General features: G+C 41.2%; 1 protein-coding gene across 7 annotated transcripts in view; it reads left to right on the top strand.

The window, feature by feature from the left end:
- Positions 1–24,926, top strand: part of EHBP1 (EH domain binding protein 1) — a 337,428-nt gene that overhangs the window by 301,043 nt on the left and 11,459 nt on the right. For all 7 annotated transcript variants that reach the window (XM_083175799.1, XM_083175796.1, XM_083175797.1 and 4 more), the window contains 2 exons: positions 6,197–6,296; positions 7,822–7,895. In XM_083175799.1, coding sequence (XP_083031925.1) covers positions 6,197–6,296; positions 7,822–7,895 — 174 coding nt within the window. The remainder of the gene's footprint in view (positions 1–6,196; positions 6,297–7,821; positions 7,896–24,926) is intronic.

Here is a 24,926-nt window from a genome sequence, read left to right as displayed (position 1 = left end):
ATATTACATGGGGACTCGGACTTCTCTTTCTCATGAGTGGATCTAAAAAATCTTCAGGTTCCTGATAGGTGCATTCTCTAGTAGTTAAGAATCTTTCTTTAGGTCTAGCTCCCTGATCTGGGTAACCTCTGGGTCTTACCTCCCTATTTCTCCAGGGGCCGTTGTTAGTAGCCTGAGATGAGTGGGATCTGGGTGTTTGAGAGGGTCTCGATCTGTCCTCCCATCGATTTTGAAACAACCATTTTGACCTTTTGACTGTTGAACTTACCCATGTCGACCTAATGCTTGTGTCGACCTTTTGACCCTGTCCTCCTAACCCCATGTCGATCTTCAGTCATATCAACCTTCATGCATGTCAACTTTCAGTGGTCAACATTTATTAGATGTCTGTGCAAACAAAATGGAACCTGAAGCTGTAGCTAGAATTTGGGGTGATGCAAGTACCGTAATGCTTTCCTGTGCTAAATGATAATAGCCCTAAAGTATTTCAAGTTTTATCTTCGGTGCTACAAACTGAATAACTTTCATGACTAAGTAAAGTTTCCCAAGCACAATAAATATTTATTGACCAAAATAGTGGGTAACCGCTTGTGCCATCTTATTTTTTTTTTTTTTATGTAGCGATTTGTACAACGGACAAAGAAAATAGACTTTTCCTTATTGTACATTATTTGCACGTTGTAAGAACTTTGTATTTAGCTGTAGAATTACTTAGTTTTTTTCCCCCTTAAAACACACATTTCAGAAGAACCGCTTGTGTCTTTAAAATATGAGCGTCCTCAACAGGTGGTGTGCAACAATACAGGTTACAGTCTTGGGATCTAAAATAAATAAACTTGTAAATCTGTTCTCCGCTGATTCAATTTTCTGGAGGGACAAAATTGCTTTTCTTCCCTCTTCTTTTACTCAACCGCTAGAATGCAGCCTCCCTTTTATTTTTCCATAACAAGACGGCTATACCACTATAGCGTACTCCAAGTAATTAAATCAATCCTTTGTACTTACCGTATTCTCCTCTAGTGACGGTACGAGATCTGATTATATGCTTCATGCATATTCAAAGTGAGCTACTGACAGCTCTTTAATGAGCTCTTACTTAATCAGGGTGAACAGTGTTCATCATGTGGTTTTTTTCTCCCTGATTTCTTTTTCTTTTCTCTCTCTCTCTCCTCCGAACATATTAGTGTGGGGAACATTTAGTAGGACAAGGGATGGAATGAAACATTCCAGATTAATTTACTGTATAGATGTGTGTGCGTGTGTGTGTATATAGGTATCGTTTTTACGCATATGGTAATATAGTATATACACTGCAAAATAGATGATGCTACTTCTGAATGAGAAATTAAATCGCTCTAAAGGGTATTTTTACTAAGGTGCAAGTTAATAGAAGTGGAAATGTCAGATTCTATTTTTCCAGTACCTGTTAATCTAGAACATAATAATAGCTAGAATCTTATTGGTTGGCATGTACGACATTTCCAAGTCTGTAAACCCACACTTTAGTAAATATACTCCCAAGCCTCCAGAAACGTTCCAACATTTCAGCTCATAACTCATACATCTGTGCAGTAGAAAGTCCATTTCATTCTCTAATCGTCCAAAAGGCTAATTGGATTACTATTAGCAACTTAATTAAGAGATGATTATTATAGGTTTTTAGATTATTCTGTTGGAGTTGGATTCTGTCCCTAATATAGTCATAATACATGGTAATGTACTTAAAGCCTTTATTTGTACGCCCACTATCGATTCCACAGACATTACCTCCTCTGATGTCAGTAACACTCTATTTTTTAGATCTCATTCCCAGTTACAATAGATGGGATTAATTCAATTAGACGTGAGGGGGCGAGTTGCTGTTGCAACAATTTATTTATTCCGGCAACAGCACCTGAACAAACCCAATCTCGCTGTTTTTGTATTTAATTTTATTTTTTACACAGCCCTTTGGGACTGCAAACAAAAATCAGCAAGTCCAGCAGGACTGTATTTGTGGCGTATAGCCAGCATTTACTTTCCATGTTGAGAACATCACCCATAATTGAATTGACCCCAATTACTTCATCACCGAATAGACATTTTTACGTGTTGTTTTCCCCTTCTCTTCGTCCATCTCAGTCCAGGATAAAAGTAAATATAGACTTACTTTTATCTACAAACGGAGAAAATAAATCAGCGACCATTGTATTATTTTTTGTCTGGGAGGCCACATGCAAGTCGTTTGTGTTCGCGTACACATCCCCTTGCATGCTGTCGGGAGGGGGGAGGGGTCTTTTGGTGGGGCGGCACTTACCTGTTCGCTAGGCTGCAAGGATACGCAGCCTAGCAAACTGGTCTGAATCAGGCCTAGTATGTGTACATATTTTTATATATATATAATATAACTTTTCAGCATAGAACCACCTTACTGTTTTTAGCATACATTTATTATTCACCACAAATTCACATTTTACTAACCTAGAAACATTGTATTGCAGTCTCCACAGAATTCGCCAGTATTCACAAAGATCCGGCGGGTGTTTTTATCATTCATTAAGCCGCGTGCCCCCTGCAATCCTTCAGCCGCGGTTTCTTGAAGAACATTTTCATAGATGACAGATTATACATTTTGATTAACCCAGAGCCTAAGTATATAGCAAATAGCTTGTTAAATCAAGTATTGTCCGGGGAAGCCATCTGTTTGTCTAGTATTGAGAGCCTTTTCTTATCTGTTATTAGTTATTGACAAAACATTATCTGGCCGGATTTTGTGTGTTTCCCCCCTAGCTTTGGAATACTAAGGAAGTGAAGGAAGAGAGCAACATTACTTTATATGTATGGGCTGTGCATACAGGGACTCCGATGATGCTGATAAAATGGTGCAGCAGAAAATTGTGTGAATATCTGTGTACAAAGGATTGTGTCTACAACATTGAACATATAAATGAAGTGTATTACAGAATATATTACAGCCACTATTCCGGCTTTCACCACCTCATGAATTGTTGCACAGTAGGATAGATAAGGCTCCGTCTTTGGTTCCGTTTTGTTTTGGGAGAACAGTTCCGGTGTTTGAAAAGATTCACCCTATATTCAAGCCCCATGAAAGATAAATATATATATAGTATACAGTCACCTGGACACATGTTTGGATACAGGGTATATTTGTAGATTTTATTCATTATGAAATGTTGATACCCCATCTGCGAAGGACCGCTTTAAAGATATAAGAATTTATTGCATTTTAACTGTTGAATGCAATAACAGGGCTAAATTATGCACACCTAGGGGTACATTTTTCTACAGCTTCCAAAAATGAAAAGTTGCGTGGGTTTCCTCCGGGTACTCCGGTTTCCTCCCACAATCCAAAAATATACAGGTAGGTTAATTGGCTCCCAACAAATTAACCCTAGCATGTCTGTGTGTGTACATGTGGTAGGGAATATAGATTGTAAGCTCCACCGGGGCAGGGACTGGTGTGAATGTTCAAATATTCTCTGTAAAGCGCTGCGGAATATGTGCACGCTATATAAGAAACTTAATAAATAAATAATTGATAATATATTGCATCCTAGAAAATGATAGAATCTGTTTGGTTGCTATTGGCAACAGCACTTCATTTTTAAGACGCTTTAGAACATTTACCACCTAGAGTCGCTCATGGGGTGAAATTTAATAGGATGAGAGAATCAAAAAGTGAGAGATTTGGTAAGAAATCTCCAGGTTTTTTTAAAGCGGCAATCATTTACACCAGTGTGATTTTGCAAATGATTGCCGCTTTAAAAAAAAAAAACCTGGAGATTTCTTACCAGATCTCTCACTTTGTGATTCTCTCATCCTATTACATTTTCGCCAATGATTTCTTCCATTCTGCTTTGCGTTCTAAGTGAAGCTTAATGTATCCTTGCAGTAGTGCACTGACAAAATGAAAATAAAATGTATGTTCTCATACACAGAGTAATCTGATTGGTTGGGGGGACACGGATCTCTGTCAGTGTAGTTGGACAGTAGCCGCATACACAGTTGGGTGCCATTATTATCAACCCACACATCTCTCGACTCTGATGGCTCACCTTCCACCATAGATCAAAATGTGTGGTCTCTTGAGACCCAAATAAACTTTGATATGATATTTGGCCTCTATAGATTATAAGTTTGCGAGCAGGGCCTCTTATCTCTTTGTATGGTATTACTTTATTACTGTTTTTTGTTTCCAGTTGTATGAAATATCCCTGCTTTATATAAGCAAATGTCCATATTTAATAATAATTTGGTTTAAATAGGCCATCCAACTCAAACTGTATATGTGCATTTTAAGCCTACAAGATATGATAAATAATGGGGGTAGTAGTTCTCTAGCACGCTACACAGAATATCATGTTAAACTGTCATTGCTCAGCTGATGAATACACCCCCCTCCAAAAAAAAAGGTTGTGATGCGCTTATAATTTATGTTTTAGTAATGGTTCAAAAAAAGTGTTGCTGAGAGATTGGCTATAACTGTATATTTGTTTTAGGGCTTTATTTATAAAGATGAGTAAAGCTCTTTTTTCTAGTCCTAGCACCGGAGAAAGGGCTTTTCCCAACTGTCATCTCTTTACCAACACGTTAACGCTACAGAAATGATAGGTTTCCTCCTATGCTTGATTGCTTCTGTCTGTCCTTGTAAGCCCTCCTGGGGACAGAGCATATAACTGGAAGGTTTACTTTTCATTGTTGGGTAACGCCATCTTGAGATACTGTCGCATTACCATATAACGTGCAGCCAGCAGCCCAGGGTGCACATACTACAGGGAGTTTTTGTTGACTGCATCAAGTTGCCAGTGAGGGGGAGTAAACTCTATTACATGATAGCTGGACTTTAGCCGGGACTAAGGATGTGCACATAGTGGTGTACCGCCTCTCCCCACACAGTACTTTTCAACCCTACTGTGCACTACACCCAGCCCCAGCCTGTGTGTGGCTGGTTACTGTAGGCTGGCCCCTCCTCCGGGATTAGCTCCACACTCGTCTCACCTCCAGCTTCCTAAAGTATGTTCCTCCCATCATCCCCCTTAAGGCCCCCATACACTTTTCAGAGGCATCGCATGCAGCCTCCCATGCGATACCTCGGCAACTGGCAGCCGGGGAGGCAGCTGGATTGCATACGAAACTTCAATACATCCAATGCATAATTTTTGATCTTTTAGCATATAATGTATCATATGCGATCACGGTCATGTCTGCGGGATACAACTGATCCCTATGGCAGCCATGATGTTCTCGGGATCTGATCCCATGCGCACGGGACTGTGCATCGGAACCGGAGGTAAAACAAATACATGTTGGCACTTTTCGCACGAGTTATCGTGTGAAAAAGGGCCATATTGTACTAGTGTATGGGGCCTTAAGTAATTTATCCCGACACGCTCACAGAAACCCCTACTAAATTGATAGATATATTGGACTCTATAAATCGATATCCAGTAGGGGAAGTCTAGCTTCCCATAAGGGTGCGATATTTAGCAATTTAGGGGCCTCTAGTTACAGGGGTTAAGAAACTCCAAAATCAATGCAAATCTTCTGATAGACATGCTGTATTATTCCTTAGAATAACTGAATTGTAAATCTGTTTTATATATCGTTCTATGATCTTGTAATAAATCTAATAATATATAAAAAATATATTTTTTTTTTTTACCCGTTTCTGATGTTGATGTGTTACATAAGGGCTATTTCACACGCTCCGGCTCCTGTGCCGGGCTGCGAAACCCGTCACGGCCAGAAAGCCGTGCCGCACACAGCAGTTTACAATGGTGGGGATGGCCACAGCCCGGCAGCCGTCGCTTCCAGTGGTGGGATCCGGCTGCAACCGGGCGGCCGGCCGTGGCCGTCCCGCGTGATTGGACACATTTGTGTCCATTATTAACTACGGTGTGCGGCGCGGCTTCCTGGCCATGCGGGGTTTCGCCTCCCGGCAAGAGCCGGAGCATGTGAAATAGCCCTAGGGGCACAATATAAATGAATCGTACATTCTTGGGGCTTCGCTTTTGGTACTGAACAAAAGCCGGACATGATCATCATTGAAGCACAGATATAGATACCAAATGTATGCAAGCAGTACTCATTTAAGGGGAGCTGGGCCAGTTGGGTGAAGCTGCCGTTGCAATCACAGGCCCAGGATCTGTTTGCTTTTTTAAATTGCGCTCACCCTGTATACCTGTTTCTATTTCAGGCCTCTATACGGAAGAAGAGGAAACATTGATGCAAGAATGGTTCATGCTTGTGAACAAGAAAAATGCCCTAATTCGGAGGATGAACCAACTTTCTCTTCTGTAAGTACACGGTACACGTGTCTCTGTTACACTTTCATGTGACAGTCCATGTTATGATTTATGCAAAAGAGATTTTACGCAGCCCAGTGTGACTTTTGTCTATCTACCAGGCTTTCTGCCCTGGAGTAACATTGGCGCCAGGCAGGTATTGTTTGGTCCTGTAAAGATCCTCATGACTTTACACTTTGAGTGACGCAGGTAGACATAAAGGAGTTGAGGATTCTCTGTCTGCCCCTGTCTCTCTCCCTGTGTAACCTGTGGAAAGGAAAACTGGCTCCTCCAGCATCACTTTCATTGTTTCCCATTATTTCTTGTTCTTTTAGACACTCATAAATAGGATTATCATCAGCTAGTAATATGCAGGCACTGGTGACAAGGATCCCAGTAACTAGCTTTCTGGTTAAGTTATGACATGCTTAGGAACGGTTTTGCTATTGTCCCTTGAAGGGAGGATTAACGGCAAGCAAAAACAAATCAGAAATTAAACCTTGAAAAGGTTAAAAGATTTACTTGTAGAACTGACCGCGTTCTGTATAAAGTCATGATGGTTTTAAGTTGCATTTAAATATAGCCAAACAAAATGATTTAGTCGCGTATATTACGTATATATTTCATGTAAAGGACATTCACTAACCCGTTCAATGTGATAATGTTATTGTTATTTTAATAATTGGTTAAGTTATTTAAATAGAGGCTCACACATTTTGCAGCCCTTCACACACAGAATGTTTAGGTGAAATGTAATAGGATGAGAGATTCAGAAAGTGAGAGATTTGGGAAGAAATCTCCAGTTTTTTAAAGCGGCAATCCATTACACTTCAAAATCAAACTGGTTTTGCAGTGTGATTGCCGCTTTAAAAAAAACTGGAGATTTCTTCCCAAATCTCTCACTTTCCGATTCTCTCATCGTATTACATTTCCCCCTTTGTCTTTCATATCAGCCATGTACTCGGGGGAGCTTACATTCTATTTTCTCTCCCGTGTGGACATATAAACGTAGATATTAGGATTTGTTTTTTTGGCTGTAGTTTATTAACCTACCAGTGCATTTTTGCCATGTGGGAGGAAACCAAAGGAGAACATACAAACTCTACACCAACTTGGTCACCGTTTGAGCCTTGTGGTTGTGAGGCAGCATCGCTAGCAACTACACCAACCAACTCTCACATTTTGTTTGTGTTGTCTATAAAATAAAATAAAAATAAAGCTTTGTTTTGGCATATAAAGGAAAAAAATAATAATGTTGGGCCATATGTTTATTAAAGGTAAGATTCATGAGGTACACAGACATGTGGCAGTAGCCAATGTGCAACCTTCACCTCAGGAAGTTTTTACTGCAGTCAGTCCCCGTGGTCGTTCTTGGTTTGTGTATCATTTTGTGAAGTAGCTTATTGTGGTAGAGAAAAGTCATTTATGACTTCTCTAAATCAATGTACGCTAAAGGTCCCTTTAAGTGTTTAATGATTTAGTAATTAACATATTGATGAACTTAGTTTTTTTCCCTTCTCTCTCAACTTGCCTATAGGGAAAAAGAACATGACCTAGAGAGGCGGTTTGAGCTACTCAACAGAGAGTTGCGAGCCATGCTTGCAATAGAAGGTAAGACTCGACAATAAATGTGGTTAACCTTATCTGTGCCAAAAAACAACAACAGACCAATAAAGGAAAAACAATGAAATAATAGTAATTATTGCAGCATTGGGAGGTCAGCCTACAATGTAATGGTTTTCCTGTGTTGTTTCTGCATAAATGGCATTATTACTCCTAATTATAGAGATCCGACTGCAGTTAGCGCAGAGCGATGATTGGTTACAGATTAAAGGACGACAATTTGGGTCTTTCGAAAAAAAGAATGTGTGTAAATAATGTGTCAGATTATTTCTGATGTAAAACAAGCAGTGATACATGGTGTTTATATTCACATTTTCCAGAGCGGTTGGAATACTGCGATTTTATTCTCATTGAGCCCCAAAATACGATCTGTAAGCTGAGAGATGGCAGCTGCTCTGTATTGACCTCTCAGTCTGTCACTGGGTAATTTATTTTTTCCCTTGATAAGGTTCCTGATCCATATTTAATCAATTGTAATTAGTTTGGGGGACTTTTCTGGATGCAGAAAGATTGTATGCAAGAAATGCCGCAGTGTGTTATGGTGGAGGGTAGCTGTCATCTCGCTGTCACTGTCCCTTACGCCTACGCTGCACCGTATACCACCATTTCAGCCGTAAATGTCCTGTCTGAGGCTCATCATTGAGTGTATTTGGTTTATTCTAATTCTCACACAAACAATGATCCCTTCCTCTACAAATGCTGGCAAACATACCATCATTTTATGTGTAAAGTTTATGCAAAATAATCAATGTATATTTATTATATGTACCAGTGTTTTGCCCCAAGCAATTCCAGTGTGGATCTAAAGGTGCCCATACATTAGTGCGAAATGGGTCCTTTTCACCGGTTTCGATTCATCAACCCGAGTAAATGGATAAAAAGTGTCACACTGCTTGTGTTTTAGCTCCTATTCTGGTCTTGTGCACATCGGATCTGAGACGGAGATTGCATAGGGCTTCCATCAAGAGTTATCGGATCCGGCAGCTTTGGCTGGGATCGCATACGTTACACTGTATGGGAAAGGACCGCATACGATGTTTCGTACGCGATCCTGCCACCCGGAGAGTTCACGGGAGATCGTATGTGACTGTTTCCGAGAAGTGACATAAGTACGGGGGCCTTAAATTCCACAGTATACATTATATATGTACAGATGTTACTGCTGCGGGTATCCAGATGACTGACATAGTGTCCAGGTTGATAGTCAATGGGTTAACCCCAAAAGATAGACCTGCACAAGGCTGACATTGACCAAAGGTCGAGTCATGAAAAAATTAACATCAGTTTTGGGGAAATTTTTTATTTTTATTCTTTTTTAAAGCTTTTTTCCTATATTACCATCCTTATGGACTGGGAACGGTAAAGTGTTGAGAGCAGCTCCTGGGCCAAAGCATGGGATTCAAAAAAAGGGGACTACAGTACACTAGTTGGGGTCCATGCGCTCAGGTGTCAACATGGACACCAAAAATAGTCAAAAACTCATGAAGACTTTACTGTTTAAGAACAATCACTCCACAATACAGACCTTCCTAATATATCAATTACTCACAATTAAAGCTTCTAATCCCAGCGTTGGAATACTGTATATTCCTGAGGTAAAGGCAGCACATGTGTACAGTGTATATACTGCTGCAACCTTCTTCTTTTTAGCAATCCTAGGTGCGATTGGTCATCACCTACATTTACTAAATATTCAGAACAGGCAGCTCTTATATAGAGCACAGCAGGACAACCCCGGCTCTGCTCAGAAGATAACTGATGTCATATTGAGTGTGATAAGTAGAAATGGGAAAAAGGTTTGAGGTTAGGTTAGAGTTGGACAGTACAGGGAGAGTTAGGCTGTAGAAGCAGAGGTTAGGTTTGGGCTCTAGGGGAGGGTTATATTGTAGGGTTAGAGGTTAGGATTGGACAGTAGAGGGACGGTTAGGCTGTAGAAGCAGAGGTTAGGTTTGGGCTCTAGGGGAGGGTTATATTGTAGGGTTAGAGGTTAGGATTGGACAGTAGAGGGATGGTTAGGCTGTAGGAGCTGAGGTTAGGGTTGGGCTCTACGGGAGGGTTATACTGTAGGAATAGAGGTTAGGATTGGACAGTAGAGGGAGGGTTAGGCTGTAGGGGCAGAGGTTAGATTTGGGCTAAATACAGTAGGCAGTATTTGCTTGTGGCCTGAGCTCCGATGATGGGTGTCCTTTTGATAAACCCGTTTTTTAACTATGAATTTGGGCTAAAATACAGATCTCGAGGACCCGCCTTTTTGTTTTTGTCAATGTCATCTGATTGGTCCGAGCATAATATGCAGAAGATGTAAACGGTCATTTAATACACGGTTACCAAATGTTATAAGTATTTGCAATCTTTGAGTCTACGCCAACATATACCGTCTTAATGCATCTTAAAACATTCCAGTCCCCATTTTGTGTTATGTCATCAAGTTTATCATAATATACTTTTGTGTTTGTTTTTTAAATGCTCCTCTACAAACAAATACAAAATGGACGCCCTTATTGTAAGTTTAAACAGTCGGAAAAATATTTTAAAAAAGCAGGAATGTTATTGTGTAGTTGTTGAATATGGACAAATGGGAATAATTTCCTTAGATGAAGAAAATGCCCCAGACAAATCTCTAAACTATGGGACAGACCCTGGAAATTAGAGAAAAATGGCAAGTATTCTAAAATGGATTTTTTGTGCAAATATCGCCTTGAACCATGGCAGCCAAAGACTTCTTTTCATTTAATTTTTTTTTTTTTTTTTTTTAAGTCAATCTTTGCACCTGCAGTAAATGGAGCCTTGGTAACTCTTTTCAGACAATTCATAGAAATATTCTTCAATACATATATAAACCGCGAATTACTCTACATGTTGATGAGGTGAAGTACCGTCAGTGACCACTAGAGGCCACTCAACAGACCAAATTACTCCTTTGTGTGCTAAAAGATGTCATAACAGAAAGTGATAGCAATTTTTGAGGGACACTGATCTGTTTCAAACTTGCTGGATATGGAGAGAGGGACCTGTGAAGACAGATCGGAGGTAGGAGCAGATAGGGGATGGGGGTGGGTGGAGAGTTTTTGGGCTAAAAACTCACAGCTCAAAGTGAAAGTACATTGCAGAAGCCACCATTTTCACAGGCTATTAACTAGTTTTAGATCTTTTAGATGTATAAGAAAAAAATATATTTCTTTAGAATGTGTCTACTACTTATATCCTGAAAGGTTATTATTTTTTATAGGGTTAATCCCTCAGGGTTGTATTATTTTGTATGCTTTCGATTTCATTTGACCTTTTTAACCCTTACACTGCCCTTATAAATGTGTACCTGATAAGACACCTAGACCTGTATTAAATCAATTGTAATTAGTCTTAAGGTTCCGTGCAAGTGTGAATCCTAAAAAGAAAATGTAAGTTAATTTATATGGCCTTCGATATCAATCAGCCTCTGTACACTCCAACATGAGGAATGGAATTGGATTGTAATTTTATGGTGACAAAAGAATTGAAGATTTTGGATTAAATAGACACAAAAGCAGCATCTATCAGAAGCTGGTAACATGTGCTTTGTGGCCAAAATCCACCATTTAATAATAGGAAATGGTGAACTAAAGTTCACTGGGTCCTCTGCTCTTGCTGATAACTTAACTTTTCTGACCGTTATAGTAGTAGTATTTTTTATTTATAAAGTACCACCAGGGTTACCTAGTAGTATAAACAGAAAATAGAACTTACAATACCTTACATAAGTACAAAGTGACCAATTTAGACAGCTGCAGACAAGTTCGCTAATAATTATAATCTGCAAGTTACATAATTACATAGAGAAAATAAAAGGAGAGAGGTCCCTGCTTGCTTGCTAGAGTATACATTCCAGAGGGGATGCGGAGGGAGCAGACCGCAGTGTTGGGGAACACCAGGGCTGGAAACTTAATTGGTATACTTGAATAAAGATATATTTTTTAAGGACACATTTAATGGCTATTAGAGCTGCAAGTCTAAGGCCATCAACACGTCAAACCGATGGTGAATTGTCCAGGCGGTCGGGGAAATTACCTTCAGCCTGGACCATGCAAGACTGGCCATGGACACTGTGTAATGTATAACAGAGCAATACATTGTTCTATCCTTTATTACACTGAAAGGTTGGGCATACATTATCATCTTTTTGACCATGCAGGTCAGCAGACCAGCGTCTCATGTGATGATGTAGTCTACTTGTTGTTACAAAATGGTCAATCACCCCTTATACCACTGTAGTGTGTACCCAGCCTAAAAATGAGAGGACATTCCAGAAGTTGGATTTAGCACAAAAAAATTCTGACGGTGAGAGTTGGAAGTGTTGGTTAGAAAGGAATTGGGTAACAGTCATTGGCAGGGTCAGATTAATGATGCAATGACCAGGACAGTCTCCCCAAGGTCCTCATATAGGGTCAGCTGGCCCACCATTTACTCACAACAGGTGCCTATTTGTGACTAGGTGGTCCATCCCCACTTTGTGACATAAGAAATGGTGGTTGAGTTATTTACACTACAACAATGACTGCTGATATAACTAAATTTTAGAGACACTCTTATTCCCATTTTTCACCATACGTTTAACCTAGGTTATTGCTGGGGTCAAGATATGGTGGGAAGGAGTTCGTATCTACCATGGTTGATCCCACACTGACCCTGGTAACATTGCAATCATGGTATTATTGGTCTGAATCACGCTAGAAGTATGCAGAAAGCTGGTTCATCTCCAATCAACGGCAGAACAGACTGCACAGAAGGATCTACTTGCCATCATGTGAGGTCCATCCTGAGTTGTGAATGGGTTCTGACCTGACTGAAACACATGTTGGAACCATGTTTGAAAACCCAGGTTAGACCTGACATTGAGATGGAAAATGGGTATAAGCTATCGGTTGGAAAAGTACTGTTTGTGTCCTATATGTTTGTATCAGACTGCCTGTGTGTCTTTCTGTGTCATAAGAAAGTTGGGGAATACCGATTAATCTTTTTTAGATGATTTGAAGTGGTGTTGAAAGCACCAGAAATTCCAAATCTAATTGGATGTAAGCAGCAGCCATGACCGGGCACGACCGGATACTCTAGTGCCCTTTTTTGTATTAGGGCTTTGTTTGTGCTGACCCATTTTCTTCAGTGGTCAAGAACACCATTTTGTACCTTTAAATTTTAATCTCAAGTCAGTGTTATTTACAAAGGACAGTGTGGCTCTCCTGGAAATGTATTAACATCTGTAATTTAATTTATTTGCCACACTTCAGTTTGTGTATACATTAAATAATCACTTCTATTAGCAGTCTATAGCAATTCACTTTAGACCTGTGCGTGTTCATGTGCGCAACCTGCTTATTTAAGCATTGAAAATTAAGTTTCCCTCGAAAAGAAAAAAAGGGACCATTGTTGTACTCACGGAACACTTGTTGGCCATTGTTTGCCTTTGTAGTGGTTTCTTTACAACTTGTCAATTTCACACCGCTCTAAAATAAAAAAAGAATTCTGCCAATTTGTGTGCATATGCATCCTAAAAAGCGATTTATTAGGGGTTACTGCAGAGCAGTGTTCCACTGTGACCTACGGGACCTTTTTCAATGATCAATCTATATAACAACTAATAAATGACTTTCTTTGTTAAAATAACAGTGGACATTGCCTCCATCATGTGCAGGTTTGTCCATCACGTCGAGAAAAAAAAAAAGACAATCAATTTAAACCAGACCAGTTTAAATTGCAAAAAAAAAAAAATTTGGATTTTTTTCAAGAAATCATATTAAAACATTTTTGTTGAATGTAAACATATATTTTGCAGCATGCGTCCTCAGATTCTCTTTTTAAGTCTATAGCAGCGATATTTTTAGAATGGAATGCTTATTTTTTATTATCGCCAGTAAAAATGGTGATCTTTATGGCTCCAGCCTAACCAATACTGTGTTTTTTTTTGTTTTTGTTTTGGAGAGATCTAGTGGCGGGTACAGCTAGCACTGGAGAAGCATTAGCCAAACCTCAAGCGGATCTGAATTAACGGGGCAATTGACATGGTGGTAACTCCAGGTTCCCCTCCCTTTCTGGCTCTGCAATTGGTGCTGACAGACTTCCAGCAGCACCTGCATATGTACATACTACAAACAGCAGAGGGCAGCTCCTGAGTCTGACACGCTTCTGACCCGCCTCCTGGTTGCTCCTCCCAGGTGTGAATTATTAGATGGACTGTCCAGATAAATAGTCAATAGGTCTACCACTATTGGTCAACAGTCAAAATGTTGATACATGAAAAAGTTTGACATTGACAAAAAGTTGGCTTGCAATTGGTGGACGTGGTCAAAAGGTCAACCTGAGAATCATTGACACACATCAGTTTTACACAATTTGTTTCAATGTTGACATCTGTCGACATAGAACCCCAATTCTTCGAATTCGTACCCTTGCATGTCAACCTTTTCGGTGTCCACCTATTAACAGTCTATCTAGACACTGTAAATCTATCAACCGGAACCACTACTCCCAACGGCCCTGATGCTGAGTCAACTGACCCTCCTCATCCTCTTAATTAAAGAGTCTGCAGCACTGTGAAAGAAATATAGTGTCATGTGACATATATCGATAGTGCAATACAATTTTCACCGAAATTAATCTGACTAGGAATGTAGAGGACACAGGAGTGGGTAGGGCGATCTGTCGGAAGTCACAGGGAGGGGAAGCTGTTTGGTGCCGCTAGAGCTGTACCAGACATAATAGTCTAATAGTTGCTGACTGAGAGACCACAGGCATGGAGCGCACGTGGCAACAAGAGGAAAGAGGGTATTTTGGTTACTGTTTGATAAGTGAGCTGTACCATATGTTGGTGTAGAACAGAATATTTAGGGAATGAAGAGGTCAGGATTGTGTAGAAGTCATTTGGGATATTCCTGCTATGCATTGGTTAATACCTACCAAAAGTGGTCCTAGGAAGGATAACCAGTGACCGGGTGATGGGTGCCCGAGGTTCATTAATGCGCATACGTAGCGAAGGCTATCAAGTCTGATCCTAGCCAATAGAAGAGCTAATGTAGCATAAATTACTTAAAAAGTAAATGCTGGCTATGATAGAAAAGGTGTCACATCATCGCAGCGGGCATGTGAGCATCAGAACTGGACAATGGAGCACTGTTAGATGGTGGCCTGGTCTGATTTTCTTTTACACCATGTGGATGGCTTGAGTGTGTCTGCCTCCCTTACCGTGAGAAAAAGTTACATACATTGACACGTACCACCTGCCTAAAAGCAGTTGCAGACCAAGTACACCCCTTTATGGCAACAGTATTCCTTGATGGCAATTACCTCTTTCGTCGTGTTACTTTGCTCTGCCACTCCGTTTCTCAGACCATTCATTAACAATGTTGAAAGTGTTCAAGTTGTTGACTTGGTCTCCAAGTTCCCCAGATCTCAGTCTAATTGAGCCTCTGTGGGATGTGCTGGAAAAATCGGTTGATCATTCGGGAGCAGGGGGGGAGGGGTTGCAGCACAGTTCAAAATTCAAGTAGAGGAGCCACTCCAACTTCCAATGAGTCAGCTTGGAGTTGTAGTTGGTGTGGCTTTAATATTTGAATTTTGAACTGTTCTGCAGATCCACCACTGGTCAGAAGGGTTATGCTGCCATAAACAACCCCTTTAAATGCTTTTGGTGTTGCAGAAAACCCTGTCACTGTAGGTTAAAGAGTTCCACAAGAAAAATAAATGCTTTGCGTATGCAGCTTGTAACACATCAAATACGTGATCATAAAGGGTAGTGATATCCCATAATGAGTGCTGCAGTATATTTCATCCTATGGTTGTATCATTCTCCAGTAAGTTCATTATGCCTTTCGCCATGGTTGGGCCTTGACATGGTGCTCTTTCTGCTCGATAAATATATCTCGAAGACTTTGTTCATTGCGATGCACCCTTGGCATGCGTTTTGAAGTGAGCATTTTGGGGTTTTTTCTAAAAGGATTTTTTGCATAGGTTGAAATTATTTTTTTTTCTTCAGTTTTGACTTTATGATAAGCTTTTTTTTATTTTTAAAATCAATATGTAATCCCGTGGAGGAGCTTATCCCCTAAAACCCCATTTGTAAATCTATTTTAGCTTTGTTACACAGCACAGCCACAGTATTTCGTGGATTGATTAGGTTCACCAGCAGAATCTCCTGCTCTGATGATGATGCAAACTCTTTCAGGATTGCTAGTTGACTGGAACTAAAGATAAGACTTGACTGCAATCCCCTGATGTGCTCTTTACAAAACTAGTGTTAATTTTCATCAAACTGCGTTAAAGATTCAGAGCAAGAAACAGTGGATTATATCTTTTTTTTATATATATATATAAATTAGAATGTCTTTTGAGTAATTTTATTGTCTTTTAATTTCTACTGCATATAGTCATACTGATTAACATGGAGAATACTGTAGATCACTATAGGAAGGAAAGACATGGCTGTGTACATATAAGTTTTTACTCTCAAAGGATACATGCAAACAATAACTGGTCTCATTTTACAAAACTATCCTAACTACTGCTACTTTCATACATAAGTGGCAATTCTTTTGCGGACGATAGCCCTGAAGTCCTGCTGAACAGCTACACTTCGCAACCACCAACATAGCCCCGATTTTCCCTTGCACCCCATAGAATTGTGTAGGAAAAGTGGTAAGGTTGGCCAGGGTACCATATTCTACCACAATGTCAGCATCCCAATGCCCCAACCACAAATTTAGTTTAATATAGGCCATAGAGTTTAGGCCAGGGGTGGCGAAACCTGTCCTCAAGATCTACCAATGGTGCATGTTTTGCAGGCAACCTGTGGATCTATAGTAGGGATGAATGCAGCTGTTTTAAAATGTGACGATTAGTAATGACTACAGCTGTGCACCAGCCAGGTAACCTGGAAAACGTGGACCGTTGGTAGATCTCGAGGACCGGTTTGGCCACCCCTGGTTAGGCGGTCAGTCTATTTACTAAAGAAATATATAAAATTAATGGAGATAAAGTAACAGCCATCCAGCTTTCATTTTTCGAGCACAGCCTGTACCATTGCAGTTGGGAGCCCTGCAATCAGGTATACGCCGACCTGCCAGAGTGAAATCCCGCCCCTTGCAAGCATGTGAAATATTTAGAGGGGCTTGCGAAAATTAGCCTGATCGGCGACTATCTGCAAATCCATTCGCAAACCGCTCACCATTATATGATTTTCCCACTGTGCGCAGTCTGTCCATAGCCCAGGACTTACTCGGTGGCTGCGATAGAAACCGGCTGATAGGGGCCGGAGCTGACGTCACATGACTTCCCCCTAATACACTTGGGCACACCTGCGTTTTCCCTGACACTCCCAGAAAACACCCGGTCACCACCCACAAACGCCGGCTTCTTGTCAATCAACTTGCAACCATCCAGAAATAAACGAAACAAAATAGAAGGATTTTATTACCGGATGGCCTCGCGTATGCGTCCAATGTTCCCTATCGATAATCACCCGACCTGCAAATTCGCAGCTGTGCGATCAGGTCTGAATTAGGTCCTTTATCTCTATCCACTTTGTCTCTTCAAGGCTTAGTAAATAGACCCCTTAGTTTCTTGACGATAAGTTAATACTGGTGTAGTATTTATATTGTTTTGTCATATTAATTGGACACATGACACATGATACATGTTTGTCCATACTCCATACAGCATTAATACAAGTAGAATAAGATTCTGCGCTACCACTTGGATGCAGCAGGGTCCCTGGTAGTATCACCCTCTACAAATAACACAGTAAAAAAAAACAGCACTGAGGTCATCAGCAGACGCCGGGTACCCCAGTGACTGCAGCTGCGGGTGAGAGACGCGGCTGCCCCGGACTGACAATACACTGCTGGAGGGAAGTGGAAGAAATTAACAAATCGGATTAATAAGTGTGTGACCCCCAATCTACGTGTGATCTTTGGCCTTGATGAGGCCCCGATACGGTACGGGCATCTCACCATTATATATATAATTAGACCATCACCATTGATTCTACATCATGAGATCTCTCTCTGTTTTTTTCTGAGGTCAAAATATCCAATTGAACAAGGAAGGAACCCTTAATATTCAAATCATCACCAAAGGATAAGAACATTTGCCCCAATAGGAAGCGCGGGCCCCTATTGCTGTTTTTTTTCCATCCAGCATTAATCCATTTATCGTAGAGGTTGACAGCATATAGAATATGGACATTATTAGTTGATGTGTACAGCATTTTAATTCTTACATTATCACCAATCATTGTAATATGTGTGTGTGTGTGTGTGTGTATGTGTTCTTTTAGCATTATGTATTTTCAGTGTTTTCAGCAATGATTCAGGCTTTTACCATCTTGCGCGTATATTGGCTTCGCTCCAGTTATCTGCACCATTTTCCTTGACTGGCCTCCGTTCTCAACCAGTAATGATATGTTTGGATGGCTTGCACACAGGCACAAAACAGTGGTTGTGGATAGGTTGGTCCAGGCATGATTATCTGAGGTTCCGCCAGACATAAGTACCTACTGGCGGCCACTGGTCTCTATCAAGCATGTCCTGGTTGGCTAATTTGTTTATTAAACTACTAAATACCAAACTACTGCTAAATAATTTACCAAATCACTAAATGCGTCTGTTTGAATTGTGCGGTTTGAAGGCTGAGGGTATCATTTGAACAATTCCAAGGTTCTTTTAAAGCAATCTTCCCCCACCTGTGCCGCCTCCGCAGGACTTGCTGTCAAGCATATTATTTGGGGCAGATAAAATCACACATTTCACCGAGAGTTACTGCTGTCAAAAAAGCTGAATGTTAAAATGCTGTACAGGAGAAATGGCACTGGAAATCGGAGTAGTCGGGAGGGGAGATTAGACTTCAGCAATGTATTCTGTATTTTTATAACGTATAATAACAGGAGAGAGATTGAGATGTGGATCTGGTATCCCAAAGAGCCTTGACGATTGTAAGTCACATCAGGATAGTGTGGCTTGTAAATCGTGGCTCTGAATGGACTTTAAATTACAGCATGCAAAATGTTACTTATCCAGGTGCACCTGTTAGTCAGGTCTTATTGAGCAATACGGAATGAAGATGCACACCGTCAGTTGTACTCCGAGCTTATGCCTACACAACTGTGTATTGCCAAAACTATATCAACTGACAGCACCAATCACATGTATTCTAAAAACTTCATCTAGGAAGTAATGTGTGATGAAGGGAAGCTGGGATACAGAAGCAGACAATATTTTAGAGTGCTGTGTAGAGAATGAGGGACGTTTCTAAAGGACGTTGACTGGGGAGTATTGCAAAAAAAAATCCCATAAGGTGATCCTTATCGTACATAAGGTGATCCTTAGAGAGGACTTGCAAGGCTGGCATCACTAATATCACAATTATTAATAAAGATTTCAATCTTCATGGTCAAATCAGTACACAGAACTTTTAGCATGTCATTGTCCAAAATGTTTTGTTTTTTTTCGAAAATAACTCGAAAACAAAACATATATTATTCGAAGTTGTAGAGCATTCATTTCTGCATTGAATGAGTACCATCTCTTTTGAAATTCAAGCATTGGTAGGGATTAGACCGACATGCACCCGTATTCCGAAATTAGAGAAGCAAACAAATATGAATTTCCTTTAAAAATCCGAAAATGGTAGAATTCTCCCATTTTTGAATGCCGATTTTGACCATGCCACTTGAATTTCACAGTTTTGGTACTCATCGATGCAGGATTTAATGAAACATATTGCAGTCTTATGTCCCTAGCGTCTGAAGCTCCACTCAGAAAAATGGTGCAAAATCAGTTTGCTCTTACTTGGGATGCCCCCAAGTGAATCAAAAACACTTCCAGATTTCCCAAAATTTTTGGAAACCAAAATCCTAATTTGACTGGGCTTTGGTCGGAATGGTTCATGTTTCAAAACAATTGTAAGAAGAATATCTCCTTTTCTGTCCGATCACTAGATCACATATAAAGTGTTTTCAAATCATTCAGTGAAAAGATGTGGCAAGGGGGCAAAATGTCCTATGCCTTGAAAAGTGATAAAATGGAGAGTGATAAACCTTGTTCAAACCCAGTCTATGACATGGCAGTTGGGAGCTGATTGGCTCTCATTTTATCACTTTTCAAGCTTAGTACATCTGGCCCAGGATGCCTACAGACATATGTCTGTACATTAGCAGAATGTTCTGCAATCTCCCCTGAATATTCTGCAATCTTAATCCCTATGCACACGGGTCGATTTTAGCCTATATCCCCGTGTGTACGGGGCGACTGTCGCTAGTAGCGTACTCCCGCGACCAGCCCAGTACTGGTCACTGGTCGGAGCATGACCAGCGGCTTTCTCCTTGCAGTGACTGGTCGTTGATGAAAACGGGACACTCATCAATGGGCGATATTAAGTCAAAATCGCTCAGCGACCAAATCACTCAGCTTTATCCATTATCTCAAGATGAGCGTTTCGTCTAATTTGGACTTCCACTTTAATGGTATTTTGTTTGGCAGTCACCTACACACAATGCAGGCTGCCGTTATGAGGCCTGAACCCAATGTACAGCCACTGAAACAGTGGCGGAACTTGTGAGTCGTGGGCCCAGGTGCAAAAATATAATTTGGGCTCCCCCTCCTCTACCCTAACCCAAGTTCAAAATATGCAACATGGCAGTGGGTAACAGGAAGAAGCAGAGAGGCAGGGGGAGACAGAGTGTGGCCAGGAAAAACCAGTGGGTGATAGGAAGAGAGGTGACAGGGCAGCAGTTGGTCCCCTAATACTCGGGGGCCCCGGTGCACTGCACCTGTTGCACCAATGGTAGTTCCGCCTCTGCACTGAAACCTAATGACCTCCCTGAGGCAGGAGTCACTTTGTGCCTCACACCCCAGTGATTCCACAGGTTCCTTCTGATTTGTCACAGAACGGCCGCTTCTGCTGTGCTGTAGGACACAATAACCGGACGGACCTAGATCCTGAAAGCAAGATTAGGTTCTTTTAACTTTACATATCTTAAACTGTAACTGTGTTTTGCAGCCTGAGTAGTGCCTGCTGTAGTTCCCCTGCTTACATGATGCTGCATCTCATTTGTGATGTGTAGATACAAGGTGGAATTCCCACTAGCAGCACTCGCTCTCTGAGTGCTGCAGAGCAGTGTGCTGTCTTGAATAAATTTGCCTTTGGAGGAGGGTCAGGGGGATTTGAACCAGCACATTCTTGTGTGGTTTGTGAAGATTCACATGGTAACCGCTGGTGTGCATTGTTAGGTTTATCTGAATAAGCACCAGCCATGTGAGTTTTAACATGATTGCCCTGGGCAATGGAGAGAGAAGAGACTAATCCAAAAGGATTGCACACACTCTTTACTTTGCTTTTTTGGAAGGTGCATGGGGGGGAGAAGGACACTGCTGGAGTCAGTGGCTATGGATTTTTTTTTATTTTTTTTTAAGCCGGTGTCCGGTTTCCCCTCATGATCCTCATTCCTTCTGCTGTCTCCCTCGTCACATACTTCTCGGTCTTGCCATTATTTACCTTCCTAATGAGGGGGGCGGAGTAGCTTGTGGATGATGGACAGTTACAAGCCCCTGCAGACCGGCTATGCAAAAGGGCACTTGACTGGGGAATCAGTAGTCTATTTAACCCTACCTGCGCCTGAGGGGGATTTATAATTCCTTGCTGCTGGCCTGTTTTGGGTAGAAAAGGGTTAAAAGTTAATGGCGGACTGTTTGTTTTGCTGCCTTTAGACTAGGAAATGCAATCGTGCTATGGGTATTACACAGAAATGGACTAATGAGAGCGAGAAAACGAAGACTTGGTATTAACTTGAGGAAGGGTGAAAATACGGAGGGAACTTTTTATAAAAAAAAAAGGGCTGTGTATATCGCAACTTTTATTTGCCACACTTCTGGTCAGCTGACCTAAGGCATCCATATTACTTCCCAGTTGCTAGATACCTGCCTTTCGGACTGGACGGCCATTTCCTTAAAAGGGCATAACTATCTTTGTTACAGCAGATGCGTTGTGTCCTGGATATCCTGTATCCTATCTTATAGTACCCTACGCTACCTGGATTTATTATTTATTTACAGTCTCTTATATAGCGCAGCAGAGTCTGTTGCGCTTTACAATTGTAGGCGGTGATAGAACAATCTGGGTAACAACCGACAGACATGGATGTAGGAGGGCCCTGCTGCAAGCTTAAAATACAACGCATATACATATTTTACTATAGAAACAAAGTATATAAGTGAATAGGAGAAGCTTGTAGTCCTCCTCAGCTGTATATTCACTTTGCATTGATACTAGATATCTGCAAAACCTTTCTACTAGTGACATTTTTTTTTTTTTTATAAAGGAACCCGACTTGTGACAGGTCAGAGGAAACTGTCCTCATTCGTGGTGACACTGTGTGGTCGCCAAACAACAAAAAAGCTAGAAAAAACAAATTGAATATACAATATATAATTCTGCAAAGCAATTGGACACCTGGAATAGCACAAACGCTGGATTTATCTTGATCTTTTCCAAAGCATTTTTATTCCATAGAATAAATTATTATTTAGTGTCTTCACCCAATCCAAAAAAGATAAACTAGTATCCATTCCCAGTTGTACAGATATTCCATATGATTATATTTGTGCAGTCTGGAAGAGAACTACGGAGTGCAACAGTTTCCATATGTCCCCAGACTGCCTGTGGGAATAACCTTAGCTTTGTGCCTGTGGTCCTGTAGTGATTGTGTCAGGGCATGCTGACACTTGTAGCTCCACAGCTGCTAAGTATACACAGACCATGGAGGTTATTCTGATTGACTCGCAAGGTTGTGAATTTCGCAGCCTTTGCGAGTCCACCAGACACTGCCTGCCTTCCCACGGCTGCGAATGGATGGTGCAGGGGAGATTTCTCCAGTGCTCGCAGATCTGAGACACCTCTGTGGTGTTCCCATGGTAATTCCCTGATGACGCAGAAGGGGGGTGGACAGCTGACATCAGCGGATGTCAGCTGCCCTCCAGCTTCTCACATAGGGCGTGTCCGCCCCCCGCACCTGCATCATCAGGGAATCACCATGGAAACACCCATCGTTCTCAAGGGAACGCCCATGAAACGCTGTGCATTCCCATGGGCAAATCTTCGGCCTGCTGCCCCACGCCCCCCGCCTGCACTGTGTGCGAGCGCTCGTCGAATAATCTATTCACCGTGGGCAGTTGCACACAGTGGATGCACATGCGCATAAATGACTGAGGGACCGGTTAAATTAAAATCACCACACTAAAGGCCCCCTTACATTAGAACGATTTTGGCCATTCAGTTCGATATATCGTCTGAAAAGTGCAACATCGTCTGTGTTTTCCATCAGATCCGATGTGCGGTCCCGTGAGAGTCAGATAGGAGCCTCTAGGTTGGTCGTACCGCACGTGTGTCGGTCGGAATTGGATGGAATCGGATGGAAAATGGAGTGCTTTTTGCGCATGCAATATATCATATGCGATATATTGCAGAAAGTTTGACTGACAGTTTCCAGTCCCTCTAGCCCCTAATACAGCCCATCAGATATATTGTATGGTATATTGGTACCATAAGATATATCATGAGATTTATCTCCGCTTGATCAATCGCATGAGATATATCTTAGTCAAAAAATGACACCAAAGTACCAAATTGGATGGAATCACTTCCGGGAAGGTCCAGGGGGAGTTCAAGGGAAATTGCATCCAGCTTCAGCATCAGATATATCGTTCTAATGTAAGGGGCCCTTTAGAATCGTAGGTGTCTATAGAATATCTCTTCTGCCATGATCTCTCCATTTAACTTACATTTCTTTTTAATTTGCGGACTGAATAGGTAATGCTTAGTCATGTTCTTTAGAGAAAAGATGGTGGATTTAGGAGGGAAGGAGATATCCGCCAAAGGCACTCTTACCAATATATCATTTAAATAGAACCTAGCAGGTTGTGTAATAAGACAGTATGCCACATCTCAATGGTTTCTCCTTTTGAAGGGAAATGTATGAGCCAATTGGTGTTTTCGCTTTCATGCTATTGCGAGGCATATGCATCACAGTGTGAGACACCTCTCACTGTTCCCATATAGCCAGCACAAAATGAGAGCTTTATAATGGGCTGAGTGGCTGCCCAGGAAAATGCCCGTATGTGAGTGTTACTACCAGCTCAGTGGTGCCATGCCATGAGAGTGGAGTCCCTCCAATCAGAAGCTACGTAGAAAACTGTGTGTAGATTTTAGCCAATCAGTGGCACGATGGGGGAAATAAGGACATACATGTGCGAGGTGTCCTTACCCCTGAGTTCAGTGCACATCCGACTAATGCAGCATAAACCTTGTTGCAGGTTATTCATATCTCCATTATCTAATACCTTTGTTCTGGAATTTTGTGCCATAATAACACGTTGATAGGCAGATATGTTCTCCAGACTCTGGAAAGCTTTCTACATGAATGAACTTTTGCTATATGAAAGGTGGATGATTCAGTATACATTTGTGTGACAGGTAGCGAATAACCTGGGAGTGTATGTAATAACCAGCACAATAGCAGCACAGTGTTAAAAACAAACTGAAACTAATGTTCATCAACTTTACATGAGTTTCTGAGATAGAGTAAGGTGTACTACAAGTCTGGGAGTTGTAAGCTTCCTGGTCTGTTTGTCAACCCGGGTTTATCCTTTATCCAAACATAAACTAACATAATAACCCTAGAAATGAATACTGAAACTCCCATCTCCATCTTGGTGTATTTGCTAATAATGAGCTTCCCAGCAAGCAGAGGTGGGGCGGGGGTGTATGTGACACCCACAAGTCCTTAGGCACCCATTGCCGCAGTTGGTGGACACTTATTGATGGACAATTGTGCATGATAACGTGATGGATTTATGTACTGGTTTCAGTCTTACGGGTTGTCCTGCAGTTACACTATACAGATTCTGGGGCTGCCTGAGAGTATTGGACCATTCAGTTTAAGGAAAGCTCTGTGCTGTCCTCTATACGCTAAAGCTGGGTACACATATATACAATTGTCGGGCC

This window comes from Crinia signifera, chromosome 3 (genome assembly GCF_055691185.1).
Source record: "Crinia signifera chromosome 3, ASM5569118v1, whole genome shotgun sequence".
NCBI lineage: Eukaryota > Metazoa > Chordata > Amphibia > Anura > Myobatrachidae > Crinia > Crinia signifera.
Note: the sequence above shows the minus strand (reverse complement) of the source record. Positions and strands in the feature narration are given on the sequence as shown.